The sequence below is a fragment of the Culex pipiens genome, chromosome 2 (genome assembly GCF_016801865.2).
Source record: "Culex pipiens pallens isolate TS chromosome 2, TS_CPP_V2, whole genome shotgun sequence".
Classification (NCBI taxonomy): domain Eukaryota; kingdom Metazoa; phylum Arthropoda; class Insecta; order Diptera; family Culicidae; genus Culex; species Culex pipiens.
The window spans coordinates 219158223-219181126 of NC_068938.1; the positions used below are offsets into that span (position 1 = coordinate 219158223).

The following is a 22904-nucleotide window of genomic DNA, read 5'->3' on the forward strand; positions in this document are numbered from 1 at the left end:
TGTTAAGTGGCAAGAAACTGGTTGTGATAACATGTGTGGGGGTGGTTTCATTTGGTAGTTCAAATATATTCTCGCATGGAAATTGGAATTCCTGGAATTTTCAAGAATATTGAACCTTTTCAACTTCCCTGAATAGCTTTTATTTTTAGACCTTTGCCATAGAATGCAACTTTTCTAATACCCTAACTTATTCTCCTTGCGTGTTTTTGTTTTAGATGAAATATTATAGTTTAATTATTTTTAATTTTCTTGAAATATTAACATCTTGAACATGCTTTTTCCCAAAAACACTCATTCGTAATTACTTTTCCCTGAAAGAATTTTGATCTCTTCACCTAAATCGCGCTCTTCAAGGTGCTGAGACGTGTTTATTCGAGGGAAATCGTGTCCCAAAGCAAATACCATTCTCCAGGAAAAGCTCTCTTCCTGGCGCCTGGCGATGAATATTTTATTGTTATTCGATGTCACCAAAACTCATCTAGCTGGCAGGCGAATGGGAATTTGTTTGCTTGTGCGTGAGTGTACGTGACACATACACCCGAGCCTTCAATCGCTTCCACCGACATAAGGATGATGAAGGAATGGTGTTCTGAATTCCAAGGTCCTCAAAAATTTAAGGAGAATGCGATATTTCTGCAAAATTGCGAATAAATCTAATTGACAAAATTGTAATAAGACCGTAATAAGTATGACAAATCCCAAAGAAAAAAGAATCGCAAATGAGCCGAAAATAAACCCCAAAAAGCCAACAATTGGACCCCACCCCCTAAAAAAGAAAACATAATTCCGCACTCACGTTCGGCATAACGAATCTAATTTGATCAGTCGCGAGTGGGAAAATATTTTCCTCCCAAATACAGACATAAATATTCATGTCTGAGCCACTTTTGACACTTTTCGCAGACTTTTCTCAAAAATTTAAGAAAGAAGACCAAGAAGAGGAAGGCGGCGTGATATTTCGATATTTCTGGGAGGCTGCCGCCGACGAAGGTTACGGTTATGACGATGATTTTGGCTTCTTCATGCGGAGCCTGACTTGTCTGCCAGACATGGCAAGATTTATCGAGGCCAAACTGATGGTGGTGCTGCCGTTCTGTATCGTTGATTGAATTTTTTGGCTGCTTTTGCTAATATTTGGCGTGCCTTTCACACCCTGTCTAGCTGCTATGCCCAACAAAGAGGGAGGAGGGAAGAATTTTGATGGGAATTTTTGAAACGTTGAAGGCGCACAATGTTCTGTCGATGGTTTGAAATATTTTCGAACGAAAATTTATGTGTTCTTCTGCTAAGCAAGATTTATTAAACTATTCAATCCTTTCAAAGAATTCTAGTAGTAGAGTATTATGGTAAATTTTAACCTCTGCAAAAAGGGTAAAACTGCAAACATTGGTGGTGGTTTAAGTTGTTGAAAAGATAACTTAAGTAAAAATTACCAAATAATTTAATTTTGACCACTCAGATAATCCAAATTGAACGATTCTAGTTATTTTGGTTCAAATTAAACTTTTTAAAAATAAAACTGGTACATTCGATAATCATCTTTTATTAAAACATATAATGACGTATATTTATGTATATATCAATCAAATAGGGCTGCACCGATCTATAAACTTCTTTTGAATTTGGGGATTACAGATCGGACAATGACGTAAAACTTTAGGAAAAGAAAAAAATCATAAATTCATCTATATTTTGTATTTTTTTTAATGCAGGCACAGCTGTTATAATGTTTATGGTTTATAATAATACTTTTTGTTTCGTAATTTTTTTTTAAATCAGGCTTTAAATTTTAAAATCAGTTTTTTTTGTTTTGAACTCTCCTCGACTGCGATAAAGCCCGAAAACAAAAACATGGAATAAATATTTGTTTTTGCCTAATACAGTTTGAAGAAATAATTCATATGTAATATATTTTATTTAAAAAAGAAAGTTTTACCAAGTTGAATTTGATACGACGAGTGCTACAAAAATCAATTTTTGCAACGAGTTGAATATTTGTTGTTTTTTTTTTTGCAATTGCGGATAACACCTTTTGATTATTTTTTTCAGTGGTGGGTTCTTTTCTCTGCTTTATAATTTCCGTTAAAAAAATTATAAACTACAAATCAAAATCGAAACTATTGCTGAAAAGTTGAACTTTGAATTGTGACGTTAATGAAAACTAAACAAAAAATATTTTCGCTTGTTTTAACATTCTTTCAAACATGAGCAGTTCTTTGAAACATTTAATAAAAGATTTTTGTTACAGTGCTTGAATTTTTTTAACATTCCTAGTTTTTTTTTAAATACATTGTTTTTACCAAACAATAATTCCCATTAGTTTATGCTGTTTCTGACTTGACTAGTTTCTTAAAAAATGGTATATAATATAAAAAAAAATCTGACTCTTTTTGCATTCTTTCTCCATGACCAGTATTTGGAAAATAAATTGGTTATAAAATTCATTAAGTTTTGGCATTCTTTCAAATATTAACAGTTCTTTGAAAACAAACTGAAATAAAACAGCAATATGTCATAAGTTCTATTTTTTTTTTTTTGAACATGGGCTGTTTTATAAAATAAATTGAATTTTCAAAATATAACTTCTATGATTTTTCCATTTTTACAAACATGACTAGTTCTTTGCATTGTTTAAAAAATAACGATTATTAAGTTTTTGGTACTTCAACAGTATAACAAAATTAATTAAATTTTGAAATCTTTTACCATGTCTCGATCTTAGAAAATAATCTGGTTTTCCAAAATTGGACATTTTTTTCATTCTAACAAAAAAAAAGTTCCTTGAAAAAAAATAGGTTTTTCAAAAGATAATTTCTTTGATTTTTTGCATGCTTTTAAACATGATTAGTTTTTTGAATAATAAAAAAAAGTTAAAATTATCAACTTTTTGAGTTTTTTCAATTTTTAAGAGAATACATAGTTAATTCAATCACAGCAGCTTAAACAAAATTTTTGGTGTATACTATTTTTTTGCTTTCTGCATTATTTTAAACATGAGTTGCTCTTGAAAAACTTAAAAAAGTTTTTTCTAATTTCAGGACACATGACAGCTTCTCAGTTTTTTAAAGAGTAATTTTAATTCATTTCTGTAAGGTTTTGTTTGATTCAGATATGAGCAGTTCCATGGAATAATAGTTAAAGATGAATTAATAATAATATTATTTTTTTTAAACAGAGGTAGTCGATTTTAAATAAATAATCAGCTTTTTTTTCAAAATACTTGTGTTATCAAAATAAAATTGCTGACCCCAACAAGAATAGTTCTTTGATTTATGTTGATGTTCTTTGGATTTTTTTTTAACTTGAGTTGTATGAACAAAATGTTTCTCAAAAAAAGCTTTGATTTTTGCATTTTTCTGAATAATATGAATATTTTGGAAAAAAAAACATTCTGATAAATGTCGTTGTTTTTCAAAGCCAAAAATAAATACAAATCTTTTTCCAAGATTTTTTTTGCAACAATAACTTTCGACAAAAGTCTATTTTGCGAAACGACTCTCGGCGAAATGTACCAAATTGATAAGAAGTACATTATTCCGTCACTCGAAAAAGATAGGAAAAATAAGTAATTAGTATAACTACTGAATTTATGAAAATGTGTTTTAAGGTCTATTTTATTTCCTATCGGCCTTTGATATTTTTCCTTAAAATTTCAAAAATTACATCAAATTATTCAAAAACGAATGCCAAATAATTGCATCTCGAACGCTGTTAAACTAATAATTGAAAATTGTACTTTTCAACTTTAACTCCCATCGGAAATCAATCACCATTCCATTTGCGGGTTTTCCTTGTTCCTACTGAACCAGTTCATCCAGATGCCTTTTCATGCCTGCCAGCTGTAAAATTCTGGGTAACACAAATGGAATTGATTTCATTACTTCGAAACCAACCCCACCGAGGTTGGAAAACTGAAAATTCGATTTTCCACAACATACACTTCCCTCCAGGTCCAGAGGTGGCTACAAGATGAAGTACGTCTGCTTCCGGTGCAACTTTACGACCAGATGTGGGCGTGTGACGGCTCAACAGTTGCTTCACGTCAATCATTCGGACTCACGTTGAGAGGGTGAAGGCTGTCAAAGAGATGACATGTCATTCGATCAGGATGACGAGGTTCAGGCAGTTGGTAATCCAATTTCTGGGCTCTGAAACTTTTTTGCTGATTTTTTTTTTTTTTTTAGCCACGAGGTTAAAGCTTGTGGAACACAACTTAAAGCTTTTGGAGGATAAATTCCAACAAGGTTAAATGCCATGACCAGGATCAAGGAAAATTCCCAAAAATCCAATACCTAATTCATAATGTTTTGCTTCCGCGTCCTTCTAACCCCTGAATCACATCCAGCCAATCCACCAGGAATCTCAGCTTAGATCAGCCCAGCCCAGCACACACACCCGAGCATTCCAAAATTGATTCCTGTACGCAATAAGCTGCCATCCTTGTCAAATCAGATCACCGTGCGAATGGGCTTCACAAATCGTCCGTTGATTGTCTCGGAGCGGGGGCCAGCTGCTGCCACATTCGTCCGTTCGATGGCCGTGTGTAGGTCAGCTTCGGTCCAGAATACGTGACGCGCCTCGACAACGGTCCCCGGAAGAACACGACCGTTTGCGAAAAAAGGTCCTTCGCATAAGGAAGGTCCTTCTAGGCCTTTGATTTCCCGACACGTTTTCACTCCGTTCTATATTTATTGCTGATGGGAACGACCCGGTCAGTTCGGAGATCTCATTCCAGCGAAAACATCGAGTCCGGTGTGAATTGGATTTACCTTTAGGGGAGAGTAGGGTCCACGCAACTGCTTAACTCCTACATGTATCAAGCAACCCGAATTTCCCCTCGGTTAATGCTGCTGATTCAGGTGAGCTTCTTCCACCTTCGGAAAAAAGCAAGGTGAGAAAGTCGGCCAAAACTAAATCCACGCTCCAAACGAACCGTGGAAAGGCCGACTCTTCACCATACCGTAGGGCCTCCTTCCGGCTGGCGTTTAAAAATGTAGGACACAAGGCGGCCCCGGTCACGGGATCGTTTATCTTCGTTCGCACCCTCGTGTCCGCGTTCCGGTTGGTGTGGCGGCCAGTTCCGGTGAAATCCTCTGCAAACAAGTGCACCTTCCACGAGCCGACCCGGACCCGACCCGAGCAAATACCAGCAGTGTTTACGGTCTTGGAAGAGGACATCCCCACCCATATAGGGGTGTACACCTTAATCAAATAAAATCCTGTTGCGAAATGGGATTTGGTGGTAAAAGGAGGGGGTTGAGGAAATAACGAAGGATAAATACGAAGGCAGTTAGAATATTCTCTCTTGCGGAAAAGTGCTTGCTAGAAATAATCGTTGAAAAACAGGATATCAATCTCAGTTTTTGACAAATTAATTGAAAACAATTTAAAATGTGCAGACCATTTTTAGAATATTTAATCACATTTAAATGAATTATAATGCATATCATAGTTGAAAGGCACTCCAAAAACTATTTGTATTAAAAAATATTAAGTATTTTTTATTACAAATAAAAAAAAACCCGACAAAATTCGCCTTGTTTTTTTAATTTGTTGACGTTTTTAGCCTCCTGTGATCAAAATTTGATTTTGCGTAACCTTTCCCATACAATCCGGATTTTCCGGAATCGGTTCCAGAGTGGCCAAAGTTGTCACTTTTTGGCGTAAGAACCTTCCTTGGACTTATACGAACCCAACGCAACAAAGAGCACCTCGAACTGATTCGCGTTCGAACAAAACCGTCGAATTTTCTTATTTATATAGATATTTTTTGGAGTTCCTTTGAACTATGATTTAAACTATAATTCTTTTTAAAGGAATGGAATATTCTGAAAATGGTCTGGCATTTTATTTTTTCAATTTATTTGTTGAATTGGATTGAATTGACTAATAAAATGAATTGAAATTCAATATACGCAGACAAGCACAACGAATCCTGAAACCAAAATTATTCAATATTTAGGCTAAATTGTTTCACTTGATGACAAATCAGAAAAATATGTGTCAAATGTTTTTTTTTTTTTAATCTGATAACCCTAACTCAAAATATAGTGACGATAGTTTTGCCCAAAATTACTATTATGCCAAAGCAAGTTATCCAAGAAAAGCGCATTTTAATGTCCAGTTCCAAATCTTCGTCCTAGCAATTTCAGTGAAATTCTAGTTTCAGAAGATGCATTGGATCATCATCTACCACTTGGAACAAAATTCTCCATTTTGACAAAAGTGGATAAATGTAGGATCTTCAATGATCGGTAGAGTTGGTGTTTGAAACTATGTTTAACCTTTAGAGTTAACTAAATTAAAATTTGCAACAATAAAAGATTATGTGGCCCTACCTCGGATCAAGATAATTTGATTTTTTTTTCTTTTTTAGTAAATAAACATGTCGTTATTGTGATGGATGATTAGCTTTTTGCAGATTTGATACATATGCTTAAAAGCAGGGCTGTGGAGTCGGAGTCGGAGTCGGAGCCGGAGTTGGTGGAGTCGGGTCTTTTTTGGGACCTGGAGTCGGAGTCGGAGTCGGAGTCGTCAAAACTCGAACAGCTGGAGTCGGAGTCGGAGCCGGAGTCGGCTAAATTTTAAGAGCTGGAGTCGGAGTCGGAGTCGGAGCCGAAGATTTCTGATAACTCGGAGTCGGAGTCGGAGCCGGAGTTATCTTAAATACAACAAAAAATATGTTTTTTTTTTATTGTTCAGTATTTCCTATAGAACAGCTGAATTTACAAAACATTGTGATATTGTGATTGAAAAGCTCTAATTTTGTTATTACACTATAATCACTAAATGATAACCTCTTACCCAAGTATGTAGTATCATAATCATAAAAAAAAATAAAAAAAAATATTGGTTATGTAGTCAGACATATCTAGTTGATTCTTGAATGCTTCCTTTTGCCTATATTTATGTGCCCTTTCAATTCAAATTTGACCAAATTTCATCCAGTTATTTCTGAAAAAAGTACACACACAGTCATATTTTACCTCGATAGCATATGTCTTGGAAGTTTTAAGTTAAATCATTTTTTAGGAAAAAATTACGAGGTACATAAAAAGATTAAAAATAGTAATAACTGTTTTTGCAAATCGAAAAAGAGTCACTGACAGTTTAACTTTTGTAACAAATAATCAACGATAATAACAATCTCTTACTTGGAACTCAACATGCGCATTTTGTTTATAACTGAGTACAAGAAAATCAAAGTGTTGCATTTAAAATACTTGAAACTAACGAAAAATATCAAAAGAAGTTGCAACAAATTTTGAAATAATCATTGATTGTTGATGTTTATGTTGATTTTAGGTAAACTATTTTGATATCGTTGCAAATTATCGTTGAACAAATCTCAAGAATTCAGTACAAAAATGAACTAATAAAAAAATGTATAGAACAAAATATAGGATTTTAATTTATTTTTCAAATATTATTAAAAAAAACAAAATCAAAATATTATCAACCCGTAAGAATTTTCTCATACTGTATGTCCCACGCCAATATGCCGGAAGGTGATAATCTTTGCATATCAATGTACCTTAAAAAAATAAAATATTTGTGACCTAGACAATATTTTACTTGTGGATATTTGTTTTTTATTATATTTTAAGTTTTTTCATATATTTTGATGGAGGCGCAAGATCATTCATAAAGCTTCGTTTTAGGTGAAGATTCACGAAGTATCGTGCGCCTCCTTTTTAAAGTATATAAAATTTTAAAATTAAAATAAATTAAAAATTTCCAGGGTACAATATTTTACATGTCACAGATATTTGAAAAGGACATCTTAAGCGTCTTTTCCACGAAGAAATTGTTTAGATACATTGATTTGCAATAATAATCTACTTCAGCCATGGCGTGATGTCCATGTACGTCTTAAAAAAAAATTTTCGTTTAAAATTGTCATTTAAAAAACAATGTCAGCCTGAAAGTGAGCAAATTGAATTTTAATGTTCAATAGATCATTAAGGCCAGGTTTCTTTAGTTATTCATTCAAAAATAACAATTTAGTATTTAAATTTATTAGCTTTGAATTTTTTTTTTTTCAAATTTAGAGTTTAAGCAAATAATCCAAATTTACTTACAAAACTGTTCTTCTCAAAATGCCTAAAACTGAAGATATTTTTTGATTTATGTTTCCATAACGTATACAACTTATAACCTAGAAACTTTTTTTCCGTTTATTTACTTTACATTACTTTTACTTAACTTATTTTTCTTTAGAAAAACATGACGCTTAGAGAGTATTTAAATTATCCTATTTATCAATGTTTAAAAAATAATTAACTAATAAAAGTTAACTAACTTTTGAAACATTTTAAAAAAAAGTGGAGTCGGATTCGGAGTCGGAGCCAACCATTTGTTGAAAGCTGGAGTCGGAGTCGGAGTCGGAGTCGGCTAGAGTTGGTAGGCCGGAGTCGGAGTCGGAGTCGGAGCCAACCATTTGTTGAAAGCCGGAGCCGGAGTCGGAGTCGGAGTCGGCTAATCTGAGAAAGCCGGAGTCGGAGTCGGAGTCGGAGTCGTTTGAAATATGACCCGACTCCGCAGCCCTGCTTAAAAGTTATTAGTATAGATTTATCTATACTTATTATCTATTCACGTATGTTGCACACATTTTATAAATGCAACCAAACTAGAAACGGCAAATAGTAGTATGAAAAAGGGGTGAAGAAAAAATATATTTTTAACTTCTCTTTAAAGCTAAGCAGTATGGTCTATCCAGATCGAAATAAAAAAAATCAGACCAAGTACCGAAAAAGTCTGGAAAAAATTGACAATCCAAAGTTAGACAATGTTGAATGGGGAAGGGTAAGGAGAATACGAACAAATTCAAAAGATTCTAAAAATCTGTTTTTTTTTGTTGACTTTCGGTCTTTAAAAGGTTGAATCTACATTTTAATTAAAATAAGTATTTGATATTTTTTTAAATTTTTCAATTTCACTAGTTTATTTAAATCAAAAAGATGTGTGAAATTGCAAGAAATGTAAAATCTCTCATAATCTGTCAAACTTTGGCACAAATTATGATAAATCTTTATTTTAGTTGCCACATTAAGAAACTGGCATCCTCAGATTTATCTTGCAACCCCTGCTCTACCTCGGGCACGCGACTGCTTTTGCAAGTTCTTCAATGTTTTTTTTTTATTTATGTTTTTATTTCAAATTTATTCAAAACAATTCCTCTGTTTGAATTCAAGTCTTTTATACAAAAAATAATATTTTTTTCAGAACTTTCAGAACTTTAGAAATATTTTGCTAAGCATAAAAATTGTCTAAAACAATCAGAACAAAGAAAAAAAACATTTCATAAAATTTAAAATATGGTTTAAAAACTCAAATTTATCTTAAAAGTTACGAAACGGCTTTTTTTTAATCGCAAAAAAAAACTGTAGTAAAATGTTCTTTTCAGCATTAATTCGACTGCTGAAAAATCAAAACGGCGTCACGGAAAACATCGAATTGAATCAGTATTTTCCAGAATTGAAAAACTTGTTTATTTAAACAATTTATCGAGCAACTCGTGCTAAAAAATCTTCTTTTTCAAACTTTTTGTTTTTACTAGTATTTCTTTAAAAAAATGTTGTATAACAAACTTGGTTATTTTTTAAATATTTGATTGCAAAACAACAGCAATAACCTCATAACAATTTGAATATTAGGATTTTGTTTATTTTTTGTCTCGACCAGAGTTTAAATACTTAAACTTTTTAAGGCCATTGCAAATATTTTTCAAAGTTTATGACCTCCACCCCCTGAGAAATTGTTCCGAAAAATCATTATTATGCATTTTTTTTTTTAATTTTTTTTTAGAAACACGAAAATTTCAATGAAAATAGAAGTCTTATCGATTCCAAACTATCTGAAACACATTTTTCTGCATTGATAAATCATATTCAGCATGTTTGGGCAAGTCATAAACATATTTTGAATTGTTTTGGAATTCCAAAGTACAGCACTGCAAAACTTGTTTTCAAGCAAAAAATAAACTTCTAAAAATATTTGCAACGGATCAATTTGAAATTTCAAAGATTTTCTTTTATCCTTATAAGGCCTGAATTATAATTAAAAAAAAAAATGAAAAATGAGTTTTGTCGGCTTTTCTGGTGTTAGTAATCAAGGAACGTTGAAAAGTGTAATTAAAAGAAATTAAAAAAATAAAAAGGCGTTGATTGTACAAATCTAAACAAGTGTATTGAAGGTGATATACAAATGCTTAATTAAAAATCAACTATGAATACATAAAAATAAATATACTTTATATATTTCCTAAAAATGTTCAGCATATTAGAAAGCGTTTAGATAAATCTGAGTGAGTACTGAAAATTAATCAATACCTAGAAAAGCAGCAAGAAATTCAATCGAGCACCCTATGTTGACTCAGAGAGCAAGTCGGTTTCTTCCTAAACCAAGTCCCAAATTCCAACGATTGATTGAAATAATTTAATTTCAAGCTTTTCAACCTGGTACCCATTTTTGACAGCATCCACAACAGGTACAATATTTGACCTACACAAACAACGAACCACTCCGCCCCAGTCCAACTGGATCCCTTTTCGAATTCAATTTCCTCGTTCAGCCAATTTGCGCAAATTCCGTGAAAACACGGTTAAACTCTCAAATGCAATTAAAAAAACTGAACTGGATGGCATGATTTCCAGCGAAAAAACCCCAAGCTTCATCCCTGATGGTTGCTGGTTAAACTAACAGAAAAAAGAATCTCCGTCGAGAAAAACGAGAAAATGCAAACATTCGTGTCCTTCCGTCGGTGCCTCTCTCTCTCGCTTGACCAGAATCATGGGAAAAAGGAGCTTTTTTTTCTCGATGCTAAGGTCGCGTGGAGCTTGTTCAATTAGAGCGAGGTTGTTAACGGTGAGCTGCTTTCGGGACATTCAGCTGATTATTTGCACAAGTACCCCCTCTCTACCCGATTGCTCCTCCTCTTCCTCCTCGCGTGAAGAGCCACTCGCTAGCTGTGTTGCCCACTTTTCTAGCCAAGGGCTAGTTTCGTTCAACCAAAAAAAGGAAACAAGAACAAGAAAAAACAGTAAGGTGAAAAGGATTTTCGCCAATGTTGATGTTTTTCCTACTTCCCCCGCTTGGGTTTTTCTTGGCCGATGTTGCTTGCGTAAGGATTTTTGCGATGGACGGCGGCTATACGAGGAAAATCTGAGAACTGTTTTGCCTTTTCTAACGAACGAAAGTTTAAGGAAATATAATTGGAAAATAAAGAGTGTTGTCACCAGGAGGCGGAAAAGCCGACGTTGAGTGGATTTGCGTCGGAATTTGTTAGCGTCAGTAGCAGGGTAATTGTGGTTATTGTGGTAACTGTCCGGGAAATGGTTTGTTGGAGTTTTTTGTGAAAATGTGTTTAAATTATAGATAACAATCTGTACCCATTATTAATTGAACATAAGATATGAGTTAGAAAGATTTTTGTTTATTTAGATGAAACTAGTCTTTGCAATCCTAAGTCAAAAGAAGCCATTCAATACTCAGAAATCTGTTTCTTCAAAAAGGGCTTTTCTGATCGATTTGTTATCTTCGACAACATTTTAGGTACACATACTTTTTTTTGTTTATTTTTAAAATGTTGGATTTTTTATCGTTTATCAAAAAAAAAAAAAAAAAAAAAACAATCGTTATGATAAAACAAACAAGGTGAAACAATTGAAAGCGTCATCTTTAATGTTTGAAACCTCATCAAATAAATCACCCAAAATAGCCCCAAAACACCCACAATTCACACCGAAAAAAAAGTCCAAATAGCCACCAGCTGCGAACTTTATTTGCTCACCGTGAACTGTTAGCTCAGCTGTTTGCAAGCTGTCATTCGGCGATTTTTTCTGCTGCTCCCTCGCACATTTTCCAGCGTTGGCACCCTCCCAGTGCTGTGCTGTTTGACGGGAAAGCCACAGCGCAAAGCATCACATCTCCGGTTGACGAAGCATGAGCTTCGATTCTCACTGGGGCAGAAATGAGTCCTGTCCCGTGTTTTGTCCTGTCTGCTGCTGCTGCCGGAACCACCGCCACAAACACGGCAGGTGGCTCCACGTGGCGGTGCCCGCTGGTCCTCGTGCCTGCGGTCTGATGGATGACCGCGTCACGAATTTTTCGTCGAGAGGGAAAACGCTTCCTGTGGAGCAGCTTTTTTTCCCACCATCAGTCGTAAGGGGAGGTTAAGGGAGAAATTGTGACAGAGTAGGTGAACAAAGGGATACGGTTTTTGGAATATGCAGATATTTTCAAAAACTTGCACATAATTTTTGTTCAACTGTCAAAAGACCAAATTGATATAAATCCTTTGCGTGATGCCTAGGAAAAAAACAGATTATCGAAGCATTTATTTAACAAATTATTTTAAACATCTTTAATTCTTTATAGTAGGAGTAGTACTCAGTAAATGCTAAACTATAAAATATAAAAATAATTATGCTGGCATGTTTTTGATCATTTTTGTTTTACTGGTAATGGTGGCAAAATAATATTTATCAATTTTAAACGGTTTTTTAAGTCTTTCTTATAAATTTAAAAAAAAAATAACTTTTTTTAACTTAAAAATATCATTTAAAACTTAAATAATATACTATTAAACATATTGTTTCTATTTTACCTTCATTAGAAAGCTTTTTTTGCCATCTTAGGATTGATGTTTTGACTGACTGAAAATTTTGACGTTTTATTTCAAGTTTTTGAAGAAAAACATTCACCCATGAAGGCCACAAATTCGACACACTTTTTGACAATCTTTGGTTCTCCTCAGGAGTGCATATTTTTTACAAAATAATGAATTCAAGCGCAGAAACCATCAAATACAAGAATAGCTAATGCTTTTATGAATTCTATAAAATTTTGTTTTGTGAAATTATCAGTTAAATTCAGGTCCTACAATTGTGGGAGGTACAATAACATTCCACAATTATGGAACAGACAAATTGAAGGCAGTGTTTTGCTGCTCTTAATAAAATAGTCTTGAAATGCAGTATTGTGTTTAACATGAACAACTTCCACTAGTGAAATATTAAGAGAAAGGCCTAACCCAGGTTGCTGCATATTGCATCAAATTGAAAAAAATCCAGAAAAAGTGTTTTTAATTTGTGAGTGTTCCGAATATGTATCCGAATAAATTATGATCATTTAAGTATTTTCGAAAAATACGGTATTTTGTGAAAATTTCAGTACTTAAAAAAACAAATAAAAGTGATAAAACATACAAAATTTTATTTCGTTTGAAACCCATATTGCAAATTATGAAAATTGGAGTACTTCAAATATTTTTTGTGATAGTTTTAGTATAAAAAAAAACTCTAAAAATTTAAAATAGAATATAAAATTTTACTACGTGTGTTACCCATATTGCAAATTATGAAAAGATAAGTATTTTACGAAAATCAGAGAATGAAAAAACTATTATAAAAGTGAAAAAGCATCATTTCGCTTACATTGAAAATTATTAGAATTTGAGTATTTTTGATATTTTTGTAAAAATTTGAGAATTTTGCAAAATAACTCAAATATAAGTGAAAAAAAAAAATTTCACTTCGTTTGATAATCATACTTCAAATTATGAAAATTGGTGTACTTTCACATAAAGCGAATATTTTGTGAAAAATTGTGTATTTTTCACACAAAAAAAAAACTCTAATAAAAGTGAAAAAGGAACCAAAATTTGAAATTTGTTTGAAACGCATATTGCAATTTAGAAAAATTTGTTAACTTTAAAAAATCAGTGATTTGTTGAAATTTTAGTAATTCATACAAAAAACTCAAAAACAGTGAAAATGTATGCACAATTTCGAATCTTTTCAGAACAATTTTCCCAATTATGGAATTTTGCGGGCTTTAAAAAAATACGGTATTTTGTGAAAATTTAAGAATTTAATTCCAAATACTCTAAATCTGTCTATATGCATGCAAAATAATTTGCGATTGTGAAAATTTGATTATTTACAAAAATAAAACTCTTATGAAAGTGAAAAAGTATTCAAAATTTTGCTACGGAAGAGACCTATAGTGCAAGTTAGGAATATTTTAGTACTTTCGAAAAAAAATGGTATTTTGTTAAAAATAGGGTATTTTATGAAAAAAATCTAATAAAAGTAAAATAGCATGCAAAATTTTCAATGGTAAAGTGTCTTTAATAAAACTAATAATAATAATGCAAAATTCCTTTTTGTTTACCCATAATGAAAATTTAGTATTTTCGAAAAAAAAGATATTTTGTGATTTTTAAAAATATGTATGCTTTGAAACTAGACCGCTGCAAATATTTTTCAAAGGTAATGTCACCCCCTTCAAAATCGAACTAACAAATCTCGGGGCAAAAATATGTTTTCAAAAAACTTAAAATTTTTAATGAAAACAGAATTCTAATCTACTGAAAACTATTTGAAATACATCATATTAATTATGTCTGGAATTGATCAAAAATATTTCGTTTTTTTTCTTTTAAGATTTCGTTGTACAGTACTGCAAAAAGTTTTTTTTTTTTCGTCTAATAAAAATGTCGCCAATACTTAAATTGTGTGAAAACTAATGATTGCAAAACTACTGTGCAGGTGTAAAATGCATTTTAATGTAATTTTCATTCAAGTGTCAAAACCATTGTTTGTAATTTCAATTTTTAAGCCATTATTCAAAAGTTCGTTTTTTTAAATTTGATGGCCCCTTAGAGCAAACTTAGAAGAAATTTCAGGTAAAAGGTTATTAAATTTTATTGTCCTTTAAAAATTCATTTTGAAACTGCAATGATTAAATTCGAAAAGAAAAAAATAATTGTAATAAAAGACAAATATTCACAATTTTTACATTTTAATAAAAATATATTCAAATTATCAATCTTTTCTGAACACACATTATTTAAAAAATATGGATCCTGCGAATATCATAACGAATTCTAATCAATTTCCAATCCAGTTTCGTTACAGGCACCACCAGAAAAAAAAAAAACCTTCACGCTCATCGCCCAAGTTTGCCTTATTTGTGGCATCCGCAGTGCTGCTGCTGCTTCTGGTTGCCGCTTTCAGTTGGTGGAAAATTGAAATGCATTTTTCCGCGGAAAACTCACTCTTTTTCTCGCTCTATGTGTTTGTGTGTGTACTTGGAAAACATAACAAGCATTGTGTTTGCTCTGGCAAAGAGTCGAGTGCTTCAAGGGATAAAGGGGGATTGTGGCCGGCAGGGAAGAAAAACTGCAAATAGAGAAAGAGAAGGGCTTTCCCCTGCTTAATCAACTAGTCCGGACTATCGACTAACTGTGGTTGAGGTGGGGGAAAAAAGTTTCATTCGGAGTTGTTTACAAGGTTTGGTTTTGTAGAGCTTTTTCTGCGTTGAAAAAGGAGCGCTGTAAACTTTTACGATAGACATCGAGTTTCATCATTGAACAGCCTGGAGTTGATGAATAATGGCGAATGAACTCATTAAAATCCAGCAAAGATCTCAATTATCGTAAAGCTTGTGTGCCATACGTTAAGTGAAGCACCCTCGTCTGAAAATGAAATCGTACTCGTAAAAAAAGCCACTAGCAAATAGTTTAAGCTACAAGATATACTGCCCATAAATCTATCCTCGGAATCTCTCTCTCCCTCAACATTATGATAGACAGTCCCGTAAGCAATTCCACCCCTTAAGCTGGGTGGTTGTTTGGATTGCTTAAATTTCACTCTTAATTCCACTCTCGGGGCGCTGCCAGTTAAAATGGGAAAAAAGAAGGGGAAGAAGGAGCTGGGCGTTAAAATTTTACTGCTAACCACCCATTAAAGCTCTCAACGTCCAATTTGGTTAAACAGAGCTTTTTGCAGGCTGGCGAACGGAGCCAGCAACACAACAGGGAAATTTCCACCCTGACCGAAACTACTTCACTAGGGAAAAGGGATTTGAAGGATAATGAGTGTTTATAGGGTTTACTGGCAGTTGCGAGGATTAAAAAAATAAACAAAAGGGAAACGAATAGAGCGCCTCAATTTCATCAGGAGTAAACACTACTTTACTACAATTTCTAAGGAAAAAATGTTTGGAATCAATTGGGATGGTTTTAAAAAGTATACGGATAAGAAAACGGCTAAGTATTCGCCTTTCGAATTAATACTTTCCTTCAATCTTTATTTCGTCTTCCGTGAAATCCTTCTACAAAAGATAAACATTTCCCGGCATCACGCATGTAATCGCATAATTTGATTGAATCTGCTTACATAAAGAAAAGAAAACCTGCAAGTCTTGGCGACGGCGGTGTGAACTCAGCGCAAAACACCGAGCAAATTTTCCTCCACCGGCTAAAAAAGGATAAATTGAGCAAAATTTAATTTCACCCTAAGGCAAACAGCGCAGCACACACATCCAACGCCGAAGTAAGTACCTTTAAGAACCTATTATGGTGATGCGAGAAACGCAAATGTGATCAAGTTTTTTTTTTTTTTTGCGGAGGGAAGGAGCGAGGAGACGCGCGGTGCTTTATTTTTATATGACGTTGATGAGTTTTACGCCATGAGAAAGTAACTTTTTATTTTTCGCAGAAGGGGGAGAAAACAGTCTTAGCGAGCGTGGTAGGCATCTGGAGTCTGCTGAAGTTTGTCGATAAAATTAAATTTTATGACTCATTGACATTGGTGTGTGCCGAAACAAGATTGATCATAATGCGAGGAGAAAATCGATTGAACTTGGGTGAAGAAAATGAAGTTCAATTTATAGGAAATTGATCAAAAATCACATAGTAACTAGTAATTAACAATATCACAAATATTTAAAAAAGAACATATCTTTCCTACACCTAATAAATTTTTTAAATTTTACTTTTGATACAGTTTTAGGCTTGAATGTTTTATAATTGTTTGGTATAAGAGTAGTTCTCTAAGATTTCGCATATTATTTTGAAATTTTACAATTTTATTTCTTCTATTTTGATGAAACTTTGTCAAAAAAATGTTTTAATTTCGTACCTTGAAAAGGGATTTTCTGATCGATTTGGTATCTTCAGTAAATTTGTAGGTCACGATAAGTACATTTCAGTTAAAAATAAGTTCATAGAAATTTCGAAATTTTTTGGGACCAAAAAGAAATCTTTTGAGCCATGGTGTGTGATGGTGCAAAATCTGGTTTAGGAGAAATGATTTTGTTTTAATAGTTATTTTTGGTAAGCATCGAAAATCTGGACAAAAATTATTCAAAATAATTCAATGATTTTATTTTTTCTCAAATTTGCAGTCGAAAAGTAATCAAAAATTTGTATAATATGTATAGTTACTAAATATACGATGCATAGTTACAAGATATAGCTACTTTTAGGTATACATTTTCTATTTTTTAGGTTTTTTTTTGAGAAAATTTCTTTTAATTTTCTTTAAAAACTTTGAAATACAGGCAATAAGTTTCTGAGTTACAGTCCAACAAAGAATTCGTATTGATGAAAATGAAAAAAAAGTATCACCTTATTGCCTGTAATGTTCAACTGACGAGATCTTGGAAACATCCGATCCGATTTTGAATGCAAGAATGAAATTTTATCAAAATTTTCAGATCTTTATAATATTTCTTAAATTTTTAATTTTTGTCTTAAATACGAAGTAAAGAAATTTATGTTAATCCTTTTAAAAAAAAGCTTGATTTTAAAAATTTTAAATATTTTTTAAGGCCGTTGCAAATATTTTCCAAAGTTTATGTCGCCCCCCCCCCCCCTTCAAAATTGGTCCGAAAAATCAGGGGGCAACAAATTTTTTTTTTCAAAAATCTTAAAAATTTTAATGAAAATAGAAGTCAAATCAACTTAAAACAATTTAAAACGCATTTTTCTGCATCGATAATCATATTTAGCATGTTTGGGCTGGATGAAAAGTATTTTGAATTTGTATGAAATTCCAGCACCGCAAAAACTTTTTTTTTTGCAAAAAAATAAATTTTCGTCAATACTTACGTATTTTGGAAACTAATGATTTTTAAACACTATGTTCATTCAAATGTTGAAACCATGTCTAGTAAATTCACCCCTTCCCCTCGACTTTGGTCAGAGCCAAGGGACATAAACTTCAAAAAATATTTGCAACGGCCTTATTGAAAAGATCAAAAAATTTCACAAAAGTTTTAAATTTAACAGTTTATTAAATGTCACTTGAATTTCAATTTTTCAAAAACAATTCATTTAACGTCATTTAAAAATTACAGGCTTATTAGGTGAAACTTTGATCAATTCTTTTTTAGCAATTTGAATTCTTTGTAAGGTAATTGCTCAAATTTCAAAGCTCCAGAGAGAAAGTTATGGGAAAATTATCAGCTTATCAAGCATCTTTTTCAGAGCTTCTATTCTTTCAAGAATTATTTTTTAAACTCAAAAAACTTTAAAAAAAAAAGAAAAAAAATGCTTAAAATTAGATATGACTTGTAAAGTACTTTTCAGTTGTATATTAGATTTTTATTTAAAAAACTGATTGTTGAAAAAACACTTTTTAAAAAAGGCTTGAATTTCAATACCTTGCAACTTTAAAAGTTGTGTGTAATTTTTTTAATAGCACATGATTGTAGATCTAGGATGACCAATGTTTTCGACTGGTGGGCCAATTTTGAATAGGTAATGCTTGGAAAAAAAACAAAAAATATAATTTCATGTAGAAATATAACTTTTTTGAGCCAAATGTTACATAACTTGTACTTAAATCATTATTTAAAAAAAAATCACATTTCTCCAATTTTATTTTCCTGATTGCATTCAATGGGAAAAGCCAAACCAAAACAAACAACCTAAAAGCAATATAAATTATTGGAACGCAGAAAATTTTAATTGTGACGAAAACATTTTTGCGAAGAATACAAGCTTTAACAAACATTCAAATAATAAGTCAAAATGCAAATAGATCCAAAAAAGCAAAACATTTATCAAAAAAACTACACTTCAATCGGTACGAAAATAGACATTTTTTTAAAGGGGAGAGTAACATAGCATTTAAAAAATACGGCAGCCTAAATAATGTAGAATTTTATTTATAACTTTTTGGGATATTTTTTATGATCGACAATTGTACCACTATTAAATTGGTTAGATATATGTAATATTTCAAAAACATTATTTTTGGGATTTTTTCAGCATCAAATTCTTTGCAATATAACTTAAAATTTAAACAATTATTAATTCACATGTTTTATTTCTTTTATGTTATTTGGAATATTAATTTGAAAAAATATGATTTAATTTTTAATATAATAAAAAATAACTGTTTTAGAAAAGTCGTTTAATAAAATGTGGTATTGTTTCTTTCATTCTTACTGGGCAAATTATATATTTTTCTGCTGAGTTTTTCTTACATCAATTCAACAGAAAACTGAAAAATTTAATACCATGCAAAACAAAAACATCAAAATTTCTTATCAACTAGATATTAAAAGGCTACACTTTGCATTACTAATTATATTGCTAAAGAACCTTCTGTGAACATAGACATTTTCTAACGGTTCTGGTTCGGTTAACAATTGTACAATTGTAACAATTGAACGCTTATTCTTCAATGAACCAGCGAAAGCTTGTTTATATTCCAGAGCAAAATTAAAAATTGCTGTTGCAAGTCGTGATGACTCCAAGACTTTTAAAACATGGTTTCATAAGAAAAGGGTTTTTTTTTTAATTTGAAGCTGAAAAATCAAAACAGTAGATTATACAAAAAGTTAAGAAAAGAAGATTTTTTCAGCACGAGTCGTTCATTTATCCAACGAGGTTTGCATTCAAGAAGTTCAAATGGGCATGGCGGCATTATTTCTTTGCATTATTTTTCTTTTAAATAAGATTAACATGTTAAAATGTCATTCACAGTACACAACATTAAACAAATGTATTTTATCGTATCTTTGTATCCTATTATATTTCATGAATCAAAATTTGCGATTTGATACGGATTTGAGAGAGTTTTAAAATAAAATTAAAGTAGTATTCAAAACACAGATTAAAAATCCAAATTTAATGCCCCAAATCACACCAGCATCACAAATTCAATATCCTCACACTTGTCCAAAAACACTCATCCCATCTCCGCCCCACGTGGCATGATTTGACCTTTGGTGCGCCCAAATTGCCTCAGCGTGAACACCTTCCAAGAAAATTCTCACCCCCAGCCTCCACCAAAGCCGGGGGTTGGTTCCTCCCAAAAAGCGTCCAAACCGGGTCCGACACTGTTTACTGTTTATTGAAGCGCTCGTCGCCGTCGTGTTCTTCTGCACCAGCAATTTTTACCAATACAAGCAGCAATAACAACAACCCCAACAGAAACAACAACAACAACAGCAACTCCGGAAAGGACTTTCCTCGACACAACTTTCCAATATCCTTGGCCCCCATCCGGTTGGTTTGTTTGTTTGTTGTGTGTGAGTTTTTTTGGGCACAGTTAAAAAAAAGTTAAAAAGTATGTGTTTTTGCGTTTTATGAAAATGAGGATAAGTTTTTCATTTTTGAATTATTCAAATGATTGAACATTTCAGACAGTTTGTCTATTTTTAATTTTGTTAAATCGCACAACTTCCATTAGATTAAATTTTATTAAAAAATGATAAAAATCCATTAAAGCATAAAAATGTTTAAAAAAAAACTCAAAAAAAAAATACTGAAAAATTATACCAAATACATGTCAGTTGAAAGAAAATAACAAGAAGTTGTACAAATACCTTTAAGTATCAGAAAAAATAAATACACATGAAAGCTATAAAAATACTTCAAATTTTTGATTATTTTTCCTGATACAAAGTTCGAGAAAAAATTAAAAAAAGATCCACATTTTAAAAAAATAAGTGGACAGCAGATGGTTTCAAAAAATAATCATTAAATGCTGAGCTGGAGCAAAATAGCTGTTGTTAGAAGTATTGTTTTGCTTGCATAAAACCAAAACATATTTTTTATTGTATTCAATTTTTATTTTATTTTTTGATCTTTAAAATGTTGTTAAATTACAAACTCTAGTTCCAGCATTTTTCAAATATGTTCAAATTTCAAATAAATTATCTTTCTACAAGGTTGCTTAAAACAATTTTTTTACACGGTTTTCACTTATTAATACATGATTTTAGCTTTTTTTGAAACTTGAGTTTTCTATTTAAAAAAACCAATTTTTTTCACAGTGCCGTTTTGTGTGTATATTTGTGTAGTGAGAAGCGGAAAATACAGGAAATTAGATACGGTACCTTGTTTCTGTTGGTCCGGAAGTGCTACGGATGATGGTGCTGCTGCTTCTGCTTCGGATGCTGCAAAGCCCGACGATACCGCTCATGTGACGGGTACACCAACAAACAGAAAAAAAACACTCACTACCGAGAAAACTCCGTGCAAATTTAATTATTATTCCAGTTTTGAGAGGGCACACTACTGGCGTGCTTTAACGCCGATTCCGGCTCTTCTCCATGGAGCCCCCAAACGACCAGGTCACACTCACAAAAGGGTCCTCTCGCTAGTCTCGTTATGCACTTGGTATGCAGTTTTCGGATTTCGATTGTGATTTAGTTTCGGGTTGGCCACTGGCGGATTGCAGTTTGCGATAATCCCGGCACGTACTCGGGTGGAGAGCGAGTGGTTTTTCTTCTCTTACTGGTGGGGTGTTGGGGATCCAATATCCGGTGAAACTGCTCCTGACAGGAGGTGGCCGGGTCTCCAAATGGCGATTTTGCCCAATTTCCCGTTCGCAGTGATTGCCGAGGTTCGCACGGGGCAAAACTCAATTATCAGCTTCACTTAGTCTCTGATGTTCTTCTTCCCACCTCCCCGACCAGGTTTGGGTTCAGGTTTAGGTTTTCCACCCACTTGAGCTGCACGTGAACCCCGTCGACGTTGAGGAAGAAAAATGAGCGGCTTTCCGTCAACTTCTTCCAGTTCCACTTTTCTTCCCCTCCTCACGGGACACACAATTTTTGTTATTATCGTCTTTGCCCGCAAATGAGTCCCCGGTGGGTCGTCGGCGGGAAAAACCGCACGGAAACACCCGGACTAAGCTCCCGGACCAAAAACGAGACCGCGGTCTTATAATTAAAATGTCGTCTTCCTCGCCGTCGTCGTCGTCGTCTGCCACGTCGGAATTAATCCATAAATTTATTCCGGCACGTTCAACTCGTGGGAAACTGAGGCGCGCGCACACACACACCAACCTTCTCACAAACTCACTCTGTGTGAATCACTCACGATTTTTCACGACCTAAGCTTAGCGCTTGAACGACACGACACGACAAAATGGGCTGTGAAATGTCGAATTTGTTTTACATCACCCCTCTCGCGCCTCTGGATCAAACGCTAAGCTGCCTTCATTGTAATGCTAATATACAGCAATTCCCCACGAAAACAGCATGGAAAAAAACAAAAGTGCTCGGATCGGGCTCAAATTTTTTCTGGGGGTTCCCTGGCCGAAATAATAAGACCCGTATTTTTTTGTTTGGCCACTAGGGTGACCTACGCCGTGTTAGGGTGGTCTGAAAAATGGCCATTTTCGTCGATTTTAGCAAAAAACACTTTTTTCGAAAAATCATAACTCCTCGCCATTTCAACCGATTTCGATTGTCTTATACGCAAATGAAAGGTGATAAGTTGGCCTTTCAAAAAAAAATAGTAAGAAGTTTCAAAACTGTAGCCTAACATATGAAAAGGGCGTATGAAACATTAAAATGCCGTTTTGGCGGTGTCTGGACCAAAGAGCCTATGTCTGGAAATATTTGTATCGGGTTCCCCGGACATTTTTACATAACATACTAAATAATGGGAGGAGTTCATTAACAGGATTCCGAGATATGAATATTTGAAAATAAAATCCGTGTTTTTTGACGCGCCGCGCGCAAAAACCGGAGAATGACGAAATTGGCAAAAAAACAACTTTTTTCACTAAAACTGCGATAACTTCAAAATTTCAGTGATGACCTATACATGTCTGGGTACCAAAAGTTGCGTCTTTTAATTACGAAAATTT

General features: G+C 33.2%; 1 protein-coding gene across 1 annotated transcript in view; it reads right to left on the reverse strand.

Moving 5' to 3' along the window:
* The window catches only part of LOC120432556 (limbic system-associated membrane protein), a 185252-nt gene extending 162991 nt beyond the window's left edge, over positions 1–22261 (reverse strand). Inside the window, exon 1 of the mRNA XM_039597785.2 lies at positions 21142–22261. Coding sequence (XP_039453719.1) covers positions 21142–21227 — 86 coding nt within the window. The 5' untranslated portion in view covers positions 21228–22261. The remainder of the gene's footprint in view (positions 1–21141) is intronic.
* Between the last annotated feature and the right edge of the window lie 643 nt (positions 22262–22904).